At 44.9% G+C, this 19,913-nt stretch overlaps 1 protein-coding gene across 1 annotated transcript; it reads right to left on the bottom strand.

Moving 5' to 3' along the window:
* Positions 1 to 1,559: 1,559 nt before the first annotated feature.
* Positions 1,560 to 18,977, bottom strand: LOC142910080 (uncharacterized). The gene is made up of 2 exons (XM_076059841.1): positions 18,142 to 18,977; positions 1,560 to 4,183 (listed from the first exon to the last, which is right to left on the bottom strand). Exons 1-2 carry the CDS (start codon positions 18,960 to 18,962, stop codon positions 2,902 to 2,904), a joined length of 2,103 nt encoding a protein of 700 aa, XP_075915956.1. The 5' UTR covers positions 18,963 to 18,977; the 3' UTR covers positions 1,560 to 2,901.
* Between the last annotated feature and the right edge of the window lie 936 nt (positions 18,978 to 19,913).

Genomic DNA, 19,913 nt, shown 5'->3' on the forward strand with positions numbered 1-19,913 from the left:
AGAGTCCCAGAAGGCTTGGCCAGGGGCGGAGAGACCCTGGAACGGGGATAAAAGCCGGACCCCTGAACGGGTTTGGCGGTCCTCGTTCACCTGAAGATCTGAAGAAGACTCTGAGCGCTACCCTGAAGACCCTGAAGCGAAGAGCCCAGTGACCCTGGCTAGGGACGGGTTCAGACATAACCAGTGTTGGGTTAGCGCTAGAACCAAAGTAAGGGCACCGTAGTGTGGAGGGACTGCCTCCTGAGGTTATCGGCTGTGAGGGGTCGTCACCCCTCTGTGTTGTGGTTCCCTTGTTGAATAAACGTGTTGCCTCTAGCGAACCGTCTCGCCTCGTCTTGGACCCACTGCACGTGTCACCTGTGGTAATGAAACTTCTTGTCGCGAAAAATTAGCGGCGTGCGAAAGTGAAAGATGTTAACGAAGTAAAAATAAATGTTGATTTAAAGCTTTCGTGACTGCGAGGAATTCATGTTCTTGGTTCTTTCGGTAAAGTCACCACCACGTAGAAGGGAAACAATAAAATAATAAAAATATAAAACAATAAAATTCTCACGACGTTTCAACTGCAACACAAGCAATTGTCGTCAGGTGTGAAATCCACAACAAGAAATTTTGAAAAAAGTGGTGGGTTTTTTTAACGTTAGCACCACGGAGAGCGATTTGGTAGTTTGTTCAGGAGGACGAGTCCATCTATGTTCGGAATAGAGGAGGGGGGAGACGAAAATAATGTATGCTGTCTGAAAGCCACCGTAAGCGTGAACAATCAATTAAGACCCGAAATGGTTTATCAAATCTTTCCAATGATTGCTAAGCCAGAATCCATCTTCCCGGTTGAAATTGTCTCTGTGTATATGTGGATAGCCTCATGAACGAATCTCTCATGGTAGCCAGATGGCTTACAAAGAACCTCTGTCTTGGAGAAGTCAATGTCATGTGAGCCTACTGAATTATAACAGTGATCTGCCATGGCTGAGGTGTTGGTCCTACCGTGTTTCAGGTCTGCTTTGTGTTCACGAATGAGGTCCGAGACATGTCGTTTGGTTTCTCCAATGTAACTACTACCACAGAGGCAACTTAGTTTATAGACACCAGGGTACTGTATGTCTGGAATCACATCTTTTACAGACGGAACCAGATCACGGATTTTATGTAATGTGTTGAATCGGACCTGGATCTTGTGTTTATTCAAGATTTTGGCGATCTTTTTTGTGATCCCCGCAATGTAGGGCAAAGTGATGGTTTTGAAAGGCTCCTCAAGAGGGTCCTTCTTCACGGTTGGAGTGATAGCTTTGCGGATTGTAGTCGGAGTAACCATTAGCCTTAAGAGCGTGGTGTACGTGCTTGAGTTCACTGGCTATGTGTTCCTGGTCGGATATGCATTGGGCTCTATGGTGCAGAGTCTTGATGAGGGAATTCTTCTGGGATGGATGGTGGTGGGAATCCGGTTCAGGTAAGCATCCGTATGGGTAGCTTTCCCATAGACGGAGTGGCTCATTGAACCGTAAAAATTTTTTTACCAATTCCACTTTACAGTAACATTGAAGACACGGCACAATATATATTTCTGAATCTTTATTTTTACCAACATTTAAAAAAATATTCTCCCATAAGGCAAAATTCTGAAATATTGGATTTTTTACAAAGCCTTGTGAATTCACCTTGTATCTGAACAAGTTCAATTTGTGCAAATATTTTTTTTCAAACGTATAAATAAAAAAGACATTGCTTACAAATATCAGCTCTATGTTTTCAAGTAAATACATTTTGGGTAGTGAATAAATTATAGACCTAATAAGCTACACATGACGAATTGTAGGCAATTATAGTCATAATCAAAGACATTTTTAAACAATCACGTGGTCCCTGTAGTCGCCGTTAGAGACAAAATCTGCTTGAAACGGTTCATCAACATATATGAATACATTGATTCGAATAAGCAGAGTTAATTTCCTATTTATGGCATGCCGGTTATGTGTCAACATCACCTTATAAAAGAATAACATTTAAAATACGCACAGACAAGTATTCATTCGTAATTATTGACAGGCATATGAACAAAATTGAATTACTGCAGTGAAATATACTGCATCAGGTTACATCGTATTAACAAGCTATTTTAAAAATACGCACTGCCTGCTTAACAGTGTATGTACAACGTACTATTGTAGTGTCGTTCAAAACGAGTAGGCCGTTGCATGCTGGCGTCTGGGTCAAAATGTAGCAAATTATAAACATTACCTACAAATAATAGATCACAGAGTTTAGATCGCAACACAAGCAATCGTCATCAGGTGGGACAACCACAGCAGCAAGAAGACAAAACTGCTGAAGTAGGCGCCTACTTCAGCATCTTCTTCTTGTTGTGGTTGTCCCACCTGATGATGATTGCTTGTGTTGTGATCTAAACGCCGTGATCTGATGTTTCTACCCACATGATGACTTTACCGAAATAACGAGAGAGTGTGGATTCCTGCAGTCACAAAAGCTTCGAATCAAGATTGCCTACAAACTACACAACTGAGATGACACATCAATCATCGCCCCCTACTGACAGGCTCTTGTCCACATGCAGGCCGGTGCAGGGCCACCACCTTGTGCCACACAGGGGCAGCTGCTACTTGGGGATGCTCTTCGAGTGTTTCAGACAAGATACATTAACTCCGAGTTGCCGAGGCGATTAAGCGAGCAAAGCGTAAAAGCAAATATCATGAGAACATCGTGAATGCTTGGGAGCTTATTGGCTCTTGCTCCTGGTGAGAGATTGACCCAACCCACAGGTCCACAAAAACTGGCCACTCTTACTCTGCAGGTTGAACCTAGGAAATCAGTGTTCAACTTCATATTCTTGTCATTAAAGGCCTGTGACAAAGGTGCATCTATTGGAGCGACATCGTCTCTGGCTTACACATCTACCGAGTCTCCACTTGACTTTGGATTGTCTTGGAGGAAGTCCACCCACACCTCCACTTCCACAAACTGCTGGGAGTTGCCTCGCTCTGCCTCACAGTCAGAATTCTCCTCCTGCTTCACGTTGCCTCCATCAATGTGAAGGTCCCATTTTGGAGTTGAATCTTCATCTTCACATTTCACCTTCACTTCTTCCCTCTTCACCATCACTTCTTCATATTTCACCTTCACTTCTTCGCTCTTCACCATCACTTCTTCACATTTCACCTTCACTTCTTCGCTCTTCACCATCACTTCTTCCCTCTTCACCATCACCTCTTCATATTTCACCTCGATACCTTTAAAAGTGTCCAAGCTGTTATTTTCTTCCGGTTCGTGTTTCATGAGGGATGGGCTTATTGCGGCACTTTGACTTTCACAAGCTGATTTCAGACTCCACTCCTTGTGGATCTTCTGATGCTTTTGTGTTTTCTGGTGTACTTGAAGATGTTGTTGCTGTGCAAACGCTATCCCGCACGGAGTGCACCTGAAGGGTTTCTCTCCTGTGTGTGTTCTCTGGTGTACTTGAAGATATGATGAATCTGCAAACGCCTTCCCACACACACTGCACTTGAAGGATTTCTCTCCTGTGTGAGTTCTCTGGTGTTCTACAAGAAGAGATGAACGTGCAAACGCCTTCACGCACACACTGCACTTGAAGGGTTTCTCTCCCGTGTGTGTTCTCTGGTGTATTACAAGAGTAGATGAATGTGCAAACGCCTTCCCACACACACTGCACTTGAAGGGTTTCTCTCCCGTGTGTGTTCTCTGGTGTATTACAAGAGCAGATGAATATGCAAACACCTTTCCACACACACTGCACTTGAAGGGTTTCTCTCCCGTGTGTGTTCTCTGGTGTGCTACAAGAGTAGATGACTGTGCAAACCCCTTCCCACACACACTGCACTTGAAGGGTTTCTCTCCTGTGTGAGTTCTCTGGTGTTCTACAAGAAGACATGAACGTGCAAACGCCTTCACGCACACAGTGCACTTGAAGGGTTTCTCTCCCGTGTGTGTTCTCTGGTGTATTACAAGAGTAGATGAATGTGCAAACGCCTTCCCACACACACTGCACTTGAAGGGTTTCTCTCCCGTGTGTGTTCTCTGGTGTTCTACAAGAAGAGATGAACGTGCAAACGCCTTCACGCACACACTGCACTTGAAGGGTTTCTCTCCCGTGTGAGTTCTCTGGTGTTCTACAAGAGCAGATGAACGTGCAAATGCCTTCCCACACACACTGCACTTGAAGGGTTTCTCTCCTGTGTGAGTTCTCTCGTGCTGTGTGAAATCTCCAGTACGATCCGTGCTGTATGCACACCGGTCGCATTGGAGCCTTGTCCTACCGAGCTGCGCTGAGCGCATTTGCTCCATCAGACCAATTCTGCGGAGGAAGCGTCAGAGGAAGCTTCAGCTGCAGACAGAAAAAAATAATATCCACACCATCTACACGTCAGTATCGAGGCACAGCGGAATGCATATATAGTCACGTGTGACTTACATGTCTATATTCATATATTCATGATGTAGTAAAAACGTTTCCGAAATTCATCACAGGGCTGTTATGGCACACAATGAGAGGGCAAATGGTTATAAATATGCCTGGAAGCCCTCGTATCTTCAAAATGAATGTTAACCCAAAACTCCAAGCACACAATTTCGGCGGTCTGGCTACAAAAGGAATATTTATGAGAGCTAAATTCAGCTGACATAGCAAAGGGTGTTGAAAACAATACTATTTGTGTTAGGCAGAAATTCATAAATTAATGTTCAATCACAACTTAGAGGTGTGAATCCAGGCTCAGATGTCCTTGAATGCTGGGATGAACAGTTCCGACTTCAGCTGAATGTGTGTGCTGTGTAAACTTCCTGTTTCCATTATTATAAAGAGTTCCAGAGGAAAACAAAAGTAAACTATTGTTACGCAATAACCTCCGTGTTCAACAGAGTTAATAGACGTTACTGCAAACACAAACTGTACAGTCACTGGGTAAACAGGCGGTGGCGTGTCTAGAATCATGCATGGCCACCTTCATCTGCTCGGCATCAATGCTTTCTCACTCCACCAAGTAATTAATCGAGGATCAATGAACATATCCGAGGCTAACTGGAGTTTGCGTGTCTCTCTCCGTGGTGAGATGTTAACTACCTCACCTGGTGTACAGGAAGTCGTGGGTTCGATCCCGACCCTGACGCCTGCTGTATAGTTGGAGTTTGCGCGTCACTCCGTTTAGCGTCTTTGACCGATAGACATTGACACACGTATTCTTGTTTCTTTCGGTAAAGTTACGTAGATAGAAAATAACAATAACAGATAATACAATTACATTAAATAAAGACCACTTGTGTTGCAATCAAAACGTGGAGTATTTTTGCTTTATTTACTATTTTTTATTATGTTATTTTTATTTGATTTTCTATCTACGTGACTTTACCGAAAGAACCAAGAATATTAATTCCTGCAGTTACCAAAGTTTTAAGTCAAAACATTCACACACGTTGACAAAGCCTCACCTTGTGTTGTTGTGGGCAGGTCGCTTCTGATAACAAGAGCGGTATAGCAGCTCAAGCGGGCTTGGCCTGGTAACAAAAGAAAATAAAAACTGTGTGAATATTGACAATAAAACAAAGTTACAAAGTGGCGAGCCGGGTGAAGACAAATTCAACTTAAGCGAGATAATTAAAGTGAATGCAATCAGGCGAAGGCAGGAGGCAAGGCCCCGCGTGGCTAGGCCCCGCGTTGTAAAGTTCCAACCTGGACATCGATTCCCATGCTCGCTGCTACTCAATTGACATCCCTACGAGAGAGAGCGAGGCTCTACCTTGGTAAACAACATCCACAACCACCACCACCACAACAACCACAATCGAAATGAGAATTTCTCACCTCGGATTTCAGTGCAGGAAGCGATAGCTTCCTGTTACCTCGTGACGTCACACGGTAGCAGGTGACATGACATCACTTCCGGGGAACGAGACACGCTCCTCCCACAATGAGCTTCACCATAAATAAATTAGAGTGTAAATAAATTATTTTAATGTACCATTCGATATATAGGTGCTGAACCCGTCGCAATAAACTCGCGACGGCTTTACCGGACACATTATGTTAATGAGCCGCCGGTCACTGGGCGTAGCTTTGCCCAAATAAGGATTGGCACTGGAACGATAACGGCAGTGACCCAGGCGGAGGTGACGTCACGCTCAAGAGCACGGTGGAATACCTTGGTGACATGACGTCACTAGCGAGGTACACCTCCCCCTGGCGTTTCACGCCCATGAAGTAATGCAGAGTGGTGCCGTCACAGAGTGGGGTTGGAGTTTAAGTTGATTTAGATTCATTTTCATTCCTCCCTCCCTTGGGTGCGTGGGCTCAGCTACAACAACGTGGACATTATTGTGTGTACACTGTGTGTGTGTACACTGTGTGTACGTATATATACACTGTATGTACATACACAGGGTATACACTGTGTGTACACTGTGTGTGTACACTATGTGTGTGTGTACAGTGTGTGTATACACTGTGTGTGTGTACTGTGTGTGTACACTGTGTGTACTGTGTGTGTACACTGTGTGTGTGTACACTGTGTGTACACTGTGTGTGTGTACACTGTGTGTGTACTGTGTGTGTACACTGTGTACTGTGTGTGTACACTGTGTGTGTGTGTACACTGTGTGTACACTGTGTGTGTACACTATGTGTGTGTACACTGTGTGTACACTGTGTGTATACACTGTGTGTGTGTACACTGTGTGTGCAAGCCAACTGTGGACCGGTTTTGGTGGACAATGTCTCAACAGCAGTGGGGCTCGCTTCAAGCCATGGTTGTGAACATCCAGAAGTTAATCAGCAAGGAGCATTTATAGTCCAAGTTCGACAAAATCTACGTCAACATGTAAGACAAAATTATAATTCGTGTTGTAGAGAATGTATCTCCTCTGCGTGTAACTTTAAGGTGGTGTGTCTTGTAACTGATTAATGATCCGAGTGTGCTTCCTATTTCAAAGACAATGAGTTGCTCCAGAGGCAGACGCTTCGTGAAACACAAAAGTACCCTTTGACCTGTATCACAAGAACAACGGGTCTCACCTGAGTTATCTGTACAGGTTGCTTCCAAAACACACACACGCACTTTGTCCTAACATCACTTATTCAATGTTTGACCCTTATAATTAAAATGTTGCATGTACACACAAAATCAGACAAGCGTTCAATCGAAATAATTGACAGGAATTTTAACAAAATTTAATTACTGCAGTGAAATATACTGCATCAGATAACATCTGATTAAGAAGCTATTTGAAAAAAATATGCAGCGTCTGCTTAACAGTGGATGTAAAACATACTATTGTAGTGTCATTCAAAACGAGTAGGCCAATGCATGCTGGCGAATTCTAAACATTAGCGACAAATTACATAACTGAGATGAAACATCAATCATCGCCCCCTACTGACAGCCTCTTGTTCACATACTCTTTGGTTCTTTGAGTAAAGTCACGTAGGTAGACAAAATAATAATAGATCACGACGTTTCGATTGTAACACAAGCGGTCGTCCTCAGGCCGAAAAAATAATAAATGCAGGCCGGTGCAGGGCCACCACCCTGTGCCACACAGGGGCAGCTGCTACTTGGGGATGCTCTTCGAGTGTTTCAGACGAGGTACGACACAAAACTCGGAGATGCCGAGGCGATTAAGCACACCGTGTAAAAGCAATTACTATAACATAGTGAATGCTTGGGAGCTTATTGGCTCTCGCTCCTGGTCAGAGATCTCCCCAACCCACAGGTCCACAAAGACTGGCCGCTCGCTCTTACTCTGCAGGTTGAACCTAGGAATTGAGTGTTCAACTTCGCATTCTTTTCATTAAAGGCCTGTGACAAAGGTGCATCTATTGTAGCGACATTGTCTCTGGCTTACACACCTACCGTGTCTACACTTGACTTTGGATTGTCTCGGAGGAAGTCCACCCACACCTCCACTTCCACAAACTGCTGGGAGTTGCCTCGCTCTGCCTCACAGTCAGAATTCTCCTCCTGCTTCACGTTGCCTCCGTCGATGTGAAGGTCCGATTTTGGAGTTGAATCTTCATCTTCACATTTCACCTTCACTTCTTCCCTCTTCACCATCACCTCTTCCCTCTTCACCATCACTTCTTCCCTCTTCACCATCACCTCTTCATATTTCACCTCGATAACTTTAAAAGTGTCCAAGCTGGGATTTTCGTCCGGTTCGTGTTTCATGAGGTGTTGTATACGGCCCTTTTTCCAATTAATATCCATAAGAATATTTACGGATGCATACACATAGATTTATTTTTCCTTTCTTTCGTGACAAACAATATATATTTTTTTTATATAATGAATCAAACCCGTAAGCCAGAAACACGAAAAACCAGGTGTCGGTCATAAACAGGCCATATAGAGATATAAAGAAATAATAAAACTCTCAAGGCGAGGATGTAACAGCTATCGGCGAAAATCTCCAGATGAACAAGAGTTTGATGGGCCCCTTAGGAAAGGTCCCTCCGAGGTCAGAACACCAAGAGAGCAGACACCAGACGCCAACAGGGTAAATCGTATACATATTCTTTTCCTTATTTTCCAGTAAAACAACAAAAAAATTAAAAGGCAACAACAAGAATAAGATAAAATTAGAGGTCCTCGCGCTCACTCCAATCAAGACCAGGCCACCAGATACATCAGTGAATTATTATCCAATAATTAATTCGCTATCAAATGATTTTCACCTTTAATACTTTTACTGTTAAAACAAAGCTTGGAGACAAAATACCGAGTCACATCAAAGGTTATCGAGAAGGAATGAGGCGAACGGCAAACTTACGAAAGAGTTTAAACAATATCCCAAGCAACCCCGACCACCTTTGTCTCTCTCACAGCGCGGAGAAGCAGGAATTACACCTTATCACAAGGGGCCATCTGGAAAAGCCAGCCGGGTTTGATGAGGAGACACACCCCACCCCACACGGCAACCAGACAAACAAGTTTTAAAGAAATTGCAAAATAACATTAATAATAATGTGTTAACCTTAAACGATATTCCATTATAGAACCTTACAGAACCAAGGGATATGGATTCCAACAATCTGGAAACGGACCTCTTAAACTCAGGATGAAAATTATTTTTCTTTTTAATAATTCCATCATAACAATTCGAACCTCGGTAAACCGAGAGGTGTCGGGAGGACGTAGTTACAAACACGAGTCGTGGCGAACATGGGACCAAATGGTATTTGAGAAATATAAGTCGAAAGTATAAAGAGATAGGTGCTCCCGACCACCTTCGTCTCTCCCGAAGAGCACGAGAGAGGAATTTCACACCAGGGCAAACAGATCGTTATCGCAGGAGCCATCTGTACACACACACACACGAACTCACACACACAGACCCCGCCCCCCCCTTTTCCACTGCGCAGAGAGAATTTTCAAAGTCAGTGAAGTTAAGTCAAGAGTCAAGACAGATCAGCGAGTCAAGACGTCCACAGGACGAGCAGTCGCATGGAGCGGCTGGCTCCGAGCCTCGCTGAGTAGCGAGGATCGCTGAGTCGCGATGTATCAACAAAAGTGAGTCATACAGCAGTGGAGGAAACCTGCTGTCAGCGAACCAGCACGGGCGCGTTCGCGCACTTCAACAGAGAGAGCACGTGCGACTCAACTCACTCAACTGAAGGAAAAGCTTGGGCAGCCGCCAACAACTTCAGCAAACCAGTGACCAAGCGCGTGCGACTTGAGTCATACAGCAGTGGAGGAAACCTGCTGTCAGAGAGCCGCCAACAACCTCAACAAAGAGAGCGCGTGCGACTCGGCTCACTCAGCAGAAGAAAAACTTGACCTGTCGCCGGCGAGCGCAGCGGCAGATACTACAGCAGCGGAAAGAGCGCGCGCCGGCGTAGCTCATCCAGCAGTGGAGGAACTGCTGTCAGCGAATCAGCACGGGCGCGTTCGCGCATCTTCAAGGAGAAAGAGCGCGGCCAGCAACGCCAAGCAAGAGCGTGCAGCAGCTCAGCCAGCAGTGGAGAGAAACTGCTATCAGCGAATCAGCACGGGCGCGTTCGCGCATCTTCAAGGAGAGGGAGCGCGCCACCAGCGTGCCATCAGCACCAGCACCAGCGCGTGCCAACAGCGCGCCACCAGCGTGCCACCAGCATCAGCACCAGCGCGTGCCAGCAGCGTGCCACCAGCGTGCTACAGTGCGCAACTTCGCGTCACCAGGGCTGAGAGGGCAGCGGTCCTGCACTCAACACCCATCGGCGCGACGACGGCGAGCGTCGTGCTGACTCATCCAGCCAGCGGTGGACAGAAACTGGCAGTCGTTCGTATGCCCCCCCACACTCTCCCCCCTCCTCACTCCCCCACCGCTACACAACGAACAAACAATTTTTTTTTGACAAGGAAATCAACCTAGGCGTTTGCTCAACGCAAGAAATCAACAACCCTCCCATTAAACATACAAGACTCATGATAACTGCGTCAACTATTAGCTGATAACGAAAAACATCGCCACCCATTGAGTTACGTTGATGAGGCAATCAGAATTATTTCAGTCGAACGCTTTAATTGCATAATCGTTGATGAATCAATGAACGAACATCGCCGTGGTACTGTGCTGACGATTTCAAGCATAATAATTTCGCATATCAGAATGTGTTAAGGATTGGATACGAATCAAAGACCGAGTGCCGTGTTGTGTAATCATTCAAGAATACGAGTTTGCATATTATAAGGTTAAGGTTTTGATAGAATAGTTCGCATGTTTTTAATCTCTCTCTCAACAACCGATCGATTGCGTTACGCGTCGGGAATTAACCACAGGTGCCGCTATCGAGGTGAAACAACGTAATCGTGATGGTGTCATGTTAACGCTGTGTTGAAATTCCAAAATCCCGAGATTGAGTTTTCATATTATCCAAAAATTAAAGTTAGCTAGAAATAAAATTGATTAAAGCAGAAGGTTTGTGTGTGATTCTTCCTGAAATTCTGCATAATATTGTTCTGCGTATGAGATCTGAATCCTGGGGACCTATCATAAGCACACTATCACCACATAATCCATAACACACATAATCCATAATGTTCAATCGAGAGTAATCGTATCCTTATCGATAATACGGAATTAAAGAGCAGAGTCGAATCGACTCTCTCTCATTCACGCTCACAACGCCTGCGTCACTGCATACGATTAATTGCGTCATTCCAATTCATAACACAATCCTCGTCACCGAGGCTCGACCTGATAATCCATAACGACCTGCATTATCCTAACCACGCCCACTCGCATAAATTAATACGATTATCTCTCGAATCAGCATAATTTATGCGCATAATTACACTGATTAACATAATTTCGGGTAAATTATGCCAATCTCAAATTTCATTTAATTTTCATTATTTTCATCAATTTTCATAACACCTATATATACAACATATTGGGCGCGTCGTCCGGGATCTCTCGCAGACAGTTTATGCTTGAATTAAGGAACAAATCACTGTTGTATTAACGAAGGTTTTATGATCTAACGTTGCCCTGTGACTGTAACGGGTGTAAAGCAAACAAAAAACGCACTCTGAAGGGAAATTCCAGAGTAGCAGGGTATAACAAAGACAATTGAAGTAAGATTTTTTGCTCGAGTCAAACTGACCACATCCTGTGATACAAGTGTTTTTATACGTACTCTGAAGGGAATACCAGAGTCACACGAGTCGAACTGATGCATTCTGGATACAACTGTTTTGATATGCACTCTGAAGTGAAATTCCAGAGATGCTCGTATTAAGAGTATTTTTTGAGTGGATTGCGGGATATTGGGAACTTGTACCAAAAAGGTCAGGCCGATCTGCTACAGAGCAAACAAATCAGGGAGACACATGGAAAGGGAGCTGTATTGATGACATTGGGACACTGCTTAAGAACTGGATAAAATGGGACAAAAGCGAACACGATGTAAAAACTTCAGAAATAGCTACGCTGAACTCAGACCCTCTCGCACAGACAGACAAACAGAGATTATGGAATGAGGAAAAATTCGGAAAAGAAACGGGTGGGGCTGATTACCCCGAAGTCAGAGTGAGACAGAATATTAAAACTAAATCACCAGGAGATTCTGTACTGATAACGCGAGAAAGGACGGAGCCGAATCTCCGAGGCGAACACAACAGAGGCAACTCCCCAGGAAAACGCACACCACGCACAGACGGCCGACACAAATATCGCGACAGGCACGACGCACCAGACAAATATAAATCAAACACCCCACAAAAACCACATAAGTATGAGCCATGGGACAAACATGAGTCACCGAGCAAAGTTGACCCACGTTACAGGCGCAAAATACACTACAAAAATCATGTTAAGCAACGCCACCGTGATGTTAATGACTCATCCGAATCTGACTCGGATGACGATGATCAACTTTCCGAATACTCGTTCAGTAGTAACACTCTGAAATTGATGGACAAAGCTCTCGTCAGAATTCCCTATTTTGATCCACACAATAAGAACAGGGACATTCACACTCACATCGCAACGGTAGAAGCAGAAGCAATGATCAGGGGTCTGAGGAAAACGGATGAAAAAGCGAGTTTGCTGAAACGCAGCTTGCATGGACAGTCCATATCATGGGTAAAGTCGCTACCATACGAGGTTCGGAACGATTTTAAAAAGCTGAGCCTGGCAGTGATTCGGAAGTTTGGAGAATATCTAACACTGTCTGAGGGATTTAACGCTGCAAAATCTATGACCCAGTGTGCAGACGAGGATCCTCGGGATTACCTCATGCGATTTAAAAGAGCGTACTATGCGGGCGATGTGGATCAGTATCACGAAGGTGACAAAAGGTTCAAAATTATGTTTTTTGGATCTTTGAGTCCAGAGATTACAGAAATTGTGGGAATGGTCTTGAATCCAGAGACAGCCTCCTTAGACCACATAGTGGATCGGGCACACCTGGCTTGGCTGTACCGGGCTAAAAACAATGATTTCACAGCACACAGTGAACGGGACAAGGCAACCAGCCTATCAGAGGAAAATAAAAAACATGTGAGGCATTTGATGCACGCAGGCCCACAGTGCAGAAAACAAAAAGCACCCACGGATTACCAACATAATTACATACACGGGTGGTCAGATAACAATTACACGAGACAATGGCACGCAGACCGGGAGCGATCGCAGCGTGCAGGGACGCGTATTTGCGACAATCGCAACGCGTGGAGACCACGAGCAAAGTCAGACCAGTTCCCAATTCCACGGCACACAGGCCAGGAGCGCTCGCAGCGTGCAGAGACGCGTATTTGCGACAATCGCCACGGGTGGAAGCAAAGAGCAGGACCATATCTTCACCCAATGCAGCGGCACACAGCCGGCCAAAATTACCCACACAGATGGCGAGATAACAATTACGGTCGACAGTGGCACATAGAGAATGGGCGGCCACGACACACAAATACACATAATCGCGAGAATCACGGCGTGTATAGGCCAAGAGCAGAATCATGCCGATTCCCCATTCCACGATACACAAGGGGCACACATGGCTTGGCTGTAACAAAGAGGGTGACATGGGCACGTGATAAATCGCTCACACTGGTTGAGAGGAAAATGACAGGGAAAGAGGTATCCGCTGATCTGAAAAAAAAATCACAGCCCTTTGAAAAAATCAAGCAGGTTGGAGGTTACAAACAGAACCAGGAAGGGAACCATGATTGTGGAAAACTAAATGCGTCATGCACCCGCTTTGATGTGGTGGGGAACGCGAGAGTCGCTCCCGTGGTGAACCCACCTATTGAACAAGGAAAATTAACCATGAAGCGTGATCTAACAGGAAATGATAACCAACAGGATCGGGGGGAGAAACATGCTTGTTTGGTAAGTGGAAACGCGATCAATTGTGTCGCAAAATTGCGTGAGAGTACTGTAAAAGCGCCAGGGAAACGCGTTACGGAGACAAAAATCCATGATGGATCGGGGAATGTGTGGAAATCCAGCACACACAAAAACATGGAATCGAATCGAGGCACGGAATCGAATCGTGGTACGGAGTCAGCAAATCTGCACAGGGCTGCGGAGAAGGCAAATGACCCCAACAGTCGAGCACGGAAACTCGTGTTGTGTACTAATCCTGGTGGCGCACGACATGGCTTCACGCCACATAAACCCACAGGGAAGGCGAGGGATAAAAAAAATTACCGATACGAACCAAGGAACCATGCTCATTTGGCTAAAGCCATACCGACGATGAACCAAAACGACGATGTGATGATGTTGCATGGAAAGGTCACAGGTTACTCGAAAATACCTGGTCATGAGAAAAATTATTCTGTACTTTTGACCAAACGTGGCAGTAAGGTTGCCAATAACTTGGTAAACATTAAACAAAGAGATGCCAGGAGGGAAACGGTGTACCACCGGGCTCGAAACCGCTATCCAGTGTTTCCCAGAAACTGAAACAAAAATCAAAGCAATAATTGATAAGACCCGATGTAACATGTTGCCTTAATTTCTCTCTTTTTCCTGTTCTTTTATTTTCTTATTTCAAATGTAATCATGCTAAGTTGTGACACGTACGCGCGCGTTGTAAAGAAAAATCACAAACTTGAAGACAATTGATAGTTCATGGTGGAAAAAGGCATTTTTCTTTAATATTAAAAATAACCGGTGGCAGACCACCGATCATTTTTAAAAGGGCGGAATGTTGTATACGGCCCTTTTTCCAATTAATATCCATAAGAATATTTACGGATGCATACACATAGATTTATTTTTCCTTTCTTTCGTGACAAACAATATATATTTTTTTTATATAATGAATCAAACCCGTAAGCCAGAAACACGAAAAACCAGGTGTCGGTCATAAACAGGCCATATAGAGATATAAAGAAATAATAAAACTCTCAAGGCGAGGATGTAACAGCTATCGGCGAAAATCTCCAGATGAACAAGAGTTTGATGGGCCCCTTAGGAAAGGTCCCTCCGAGGTCAGAACACCAAGAGAGCAGACACCAGACGCCAACAGGGTAAATCGTATACATATTCTTTTCCTTATTTTCCAGTAAAACAACAACAAAATTAAAAGGCAACAAGAATAAGATAAAATTAGAGGTCCTCGCGCTCACTCCAATCAAGACCAGGCCACCAGATACATCAGTGAATTATTATCCAATAATTAATTCGCTATCAAATGATTTTCACCTTTAATACTTTTACTGTTAAAACAAAGCTTGGAGACAAAATACCGAGTCACATCAAAGGTTATCGAGAAGGAATGAGGCGAACGGCAAACTTACGAAAGAGTTTAAACAATATCCCAAGCAACCCCGACCACCTTTGTCTCTCTCACAGCGCGGAGAAGCAGGAATTACACCTTATCACAAGGGGCCATCTGGAAAAGCCAGCCGGGTTTGATGAGGAGACACACCCCACCCCACACACGGCAACCAGACAAACAAGTTTTAAAGAAATTGCAAAATAACATTAATAATAATGTGTTAACCTTAAACGATATTCCATTATAGAACCTTACAGAACCAAGGGATATGGATTCCAACAATCTGGAAACGGACCTCTTAAACTCAGGATGAAAATTATTTTTCTTTTTAATAATTCCATCATAACAATTCGAACCTCGGTAAACCGAGAGGTGTCGGGAGGACGTAGTTACAAACACGAGTCGTGGCGAACATGGGACCAAATGGTATTTGAGAAATATAAGTCGAAAGTATAAAGAGATAGGTGCTCCCGACCACCTTTGTCTCTCCCGAAGAGCGCGATAGAGGAATTTCACACCAGGGCAATCAGATCGTTATCGCAGGAGCCATCTGTACACACACACACGAACTCACACACACAGACCCCGCCCCCCCCTTTTCCACTGCGCAGAGAGAATTTTCAAAGTCAGTGAAGTTAAGTCAAGAGTCAAGACAGATCAGCGAGTCAAGACGTCCACAGGACGAGCAGTCGCATGGAGCGGCTGGCTCCGAGCCTCGCTGAGTAGCGAGGATCGCTGAGTCGCGATGTATCAACAAAAGTGAGTCATACAGCAGTGGAGGAAACCTGCTGTCAGCGAACCAGCACGGGCGCGTTCGCGCACTTCAACAGAGAGAGCACGTGCGACTCAACTCACTCAACTGAAGGAAAAGCTTGGGCAGCCGCCAACAACTTCAGCAAACCAGTGACCAAGCGCGTGCGAATTGAGTCATACAGCAGTGGAGGAAACCTGCTGTCAGAGAGCCGCCAACAACCTCAACAAAGAGAGCGCGTGCGACTCGGCTCACTCAGCAGAAGAAAAACTTGACCTGTCGCCGGCGAGCGCAGCGGCAGATACTACAGCAGCGGAAAGAGCGCGCGCCGGCGTAGCTCATCCAGCAGTGGAGGAAACTGCTGTCAGCGAATCAGCACGGGCGCGTTCGCGCATCTTCAAGGAGAAAGAGCGCGGCCAGCAACGCCAAGCAAGAGCGTGCAGCAGCTCAGCCAGCAGTGGAGAGAAACTGCTATCAGCGAATCAGCACGGGCGCGTTCGCGCATCTTCAAGGAGAGGGAGCGCGCCACCAGCGTGCCATCAGCACCAGCACCAGCGCGTGCCAACAGCGCGCCACCAGCGTGCCACCAGCATCAGCACCAGCGCGTGCCAGCAGCGTGCCACCAGCGTGCTACAGTGCGCAACTTCGCGTCACCAGGGCTGAGAGGGCAGCGGTCCTGCACTCAACACCCATCGGCGCGACGACGGCGAGCGTCGTGCTGACTCATCCAGCCAGCGGTGGACAGAAACTGGCAGTCGTTCGTATGCCCCCCCACACTCTCCCCCCTCCTCACTCCCCCACCGCTACACAACGAACAAACAATTTTTTTTTGACAAGGAAATCAACCTAGGCGTTTGCTCAACGCAAGAAATCAACAACCCTCCCATTAAACATACAAGACTCATGATAACTGCGTCAACTATTAGCTGATAACGAAAAACATCGCCACCCATTGAGTTACGTTGATGAGGCAATCAGAATTATTTCAGTCGAACGCTTTAATTGCATAATCGTTGATGAATCAATGAACAAACATCGCCGTGGTACTGTGCTGACGATTTCAAGCATAATAATTTCGCATATCAGAATGTGTTAAGGATTGGATACGAATCAAAGACCGAGTGCCGTGTTGTGTAATCATTCAAGAATACGAGTTTGCATATTATAAGGTTAAGGTTTTGATAGAATAGTTCGCATGTTTTTAATCTCTCTCTCAACAACCGATCGATTGCGTTACGCGTCGGGAATTAACCACAGGTGCCGCTATCGAGGTGAAACAACGTAATCGTGATGGTGTCATGTTAACGCTGTGTTGAAATTCCAAAATCCCGAGATTGAGTTTTCATATTATCCAAAAATTAAAGTTAGCTAGAAATAAAATTGATTAAAGCAGAAGGTTTGTGTGTGATTCTTCCTGAAATTCTGCATAATATTGTTCTGCGTATGAGATCTGAATCCTGGGGACCTATCATAAGCACACTATCACCACATAATCCATAACACACATAATCCATAATGTTCAATCGAGAGTAATCATATCCTTATCGATAATACGGAATTAAAGAGCAGAGTCGAATCGACTCTCTCTCATTCACGCTCACAACGCCTGCGTCACTGCATACGATTAATTGCGTCATTCCAATTCATAACACAATCCTCGTCACCGAGGCTCGACCTGATAATCCATAACGACCTGCATTATCCTAACCACGCCCACTCGCATAAATTAATACGATTATCTCTCAAATCAGCATAATTTATGTGCATAATTACACCGATTAACATAATTTCTGATAAATTATGCCAATCTCAAATTTCATTTAATTTTCATTATTTTCATCAATTTTCATAACACCTATATATACAACAGAGGGATGGGCTCATTGCGGCACTTTGACTTTCACAAGCTGATTTCAGACTGCACTCCTTGTGGATCTTCTGATGCTTCTGTGTTCTCTGGTGTACTTGAAGAGTTGATGAACCTGCAAATGCCTTCCCGCACACACTGCACTTGAAGGGTTTCTCTTCTGTGTGTGTTCTCTGGTGTGTATTCAGAGTAGATGAATCTGAAAATGTCTTCTCACACACACTGCACTTGAAGGGTTTCTCTCTCGTGTGTGTTCTCTGGTGTACTTCAAGATTTGATGAACGTGCAAACGACTTTCCGCACAGAGTGCACCTGAAGGGTTTCTCTCCTGTGTGTGTTCTCTGGTGTTTTTTAAGAGTAGATAAATCTGAAAATGTCTTCCCACACACACTGCACTTGAAGGGTTTATCTCCCGTGTGTGTTCTCTGGTGTGTTACAAGATTACATGACTGTGCAAATGCCTTTACGCACACACTGCACTTGAAGGGTTTCTCTCCTGTGTGTGTTCTCTGGTGTTTTTTAAGAGTAGATAAATCTGAAAATGTCTTCCCACACACACTGCACTTGAAGGGTTTCTCTCCCGTGTGTGTTCTCAGGTGTGTTACAAGATTACATGACTGTGCAAACGCCATCCCGCACATCGTGCACCTGAAGGGTTTCTCTCCCGTGTGTGTTCTCTGGTGTATTACGAGATTATATGACTGTGTAAACGCCATCCCGCACATCGTGCACCTGAAGGGTTTCTCTCCCGTGTGTGTTCTCTGGTGTGTTACAAGAGCAGATGACTGTGCAAACGCCTTCCCACACACAGTGCACTTGAAGGGTTTCTCTCCCGTGTGTGTTCTCTGGTGTATTACAAGATTACATGACTGTGTAAATGCCTTCCCGCACACAGTGCACCTGAAGGGTTTCTCTCCCGTGTGTGTTCTCTGGTGGTTCTGAAAAACTGATGACCATGCAAATGCCTTGTTACACACAGTACATTTGAAGGGTTTCTCTCCTGTGTGACTTCTCTGGTGCCGTGTCAAATTTCCAGTCCGGTCCGTGCTGTATGCACGCTGGTCGCATTGTTGACTTGTCATACCGAGCTGCTGTGCTGACTGCCTTTGCTCCATCAGACCAATTCTGCAGAGGAAGCGTCAGCTGCAGACAGAAAAAAAGAATATCCACACCATCTACACGTCAGGTACAGAGGAATGCACACGTGACTTACACGTCTATACTTATTAATATATTCATGATGTAGTGAAAACATTTCCCAAATTAATCAGATTTGATGAACGTGCAAATGCCTTCACGCACACACTGCAACTTGAAGGGTTTATCTCCCGTGTGTGTTCTCTGGTGTACTTTAAGATGTGTTGACTGTGCAAACGCCTTCACGTACAGAGTGCACCTGAAGGGTTTCTCTCCACGGGCTGTTAGGGCACACAATGAGAGGGAAAATATCATTAATATGCCTGGAAGCCTTCATATCTTCAAGATGAATGTTAACCCAAAACTCTAAGCACACAATTTCGGCTGTCTGACTACAAAAGGAATATTTATGAAAGCTAAATTCAGCTGACATAGCAAAGGGTGTTGAAAACAATACTATTTGTGTTATGCAGAAATTAATGTTCAATCGCAACTTAGAGGTGTGAATCCAGGCTCAGATGTCCTTGAATGCTGGGATGAACAGATCCGACATCAGCTGAATGTGTGTGCTGTGTTCGCCTCCTGTTTCCATTCTTATAAAGAGTTTCAGAGGAAAACAAAAAAAAACTATTGTTTTGATATAACCTCCGTGTTCAATAGAGTTAATAGATTTTACTGCAAACACAAACTTGACACTGTCACACACTGCCATGAGTAAACAGGTGGTGGTGTGACCAGCACCATGCCTGGCCACCTTCATCTGCTCAGCATTAATTCTTCCTCACTCCACCAAGTAATGAATCGAGGATCAATCAACATAGCCGAGGCTATCCGTGTCTCTGTCTCTCTCTCCCCGTGGTGAAGGTGTTCCCCTCCACACATTCAGAGTCAACAGCGGCACGCGCTTAGCGTCTTTGACCGATAGATAC

This window comes from Petromyzon marinus, unplaced genomic scaffold (genome assembly GCF_048934315.1).
Source record: "Petromyzon marinus isolate PM22_M1 ecotype Great Lakes invasive population unplaced genomic scaffold, UKy_Petmar_22M1.pri1.0 PM_G_Scaffold_138, whole genome shotgun sequence".
Classification (NCBI taxonomy): domain Eukaryota; kingdom Metazoa; phylum Chordata; class Hyperoartia; order Petromyzontiformes; family Petromyzontidae; genus Petromyzon; species Petromyzon marinus.

Excerpts from the sequence above, each read along its gene's own strand:
- LOC142910080 (XM_076059841.1), bottom strand. The coding sequence starts at position 18,962 with ATGGAGCAAAGGCAGTCAGCACAGCAGCTCGGTATGACAAGTCAACAA. Across the intron at positions 4,184-18,141 it reads AGGTGCACTCTGTGCGGAAA|TGTGTGTGGGAAGGCATTTG; the intron begins GTCGTTTGCACG and ends CTTCAAGTGCAG.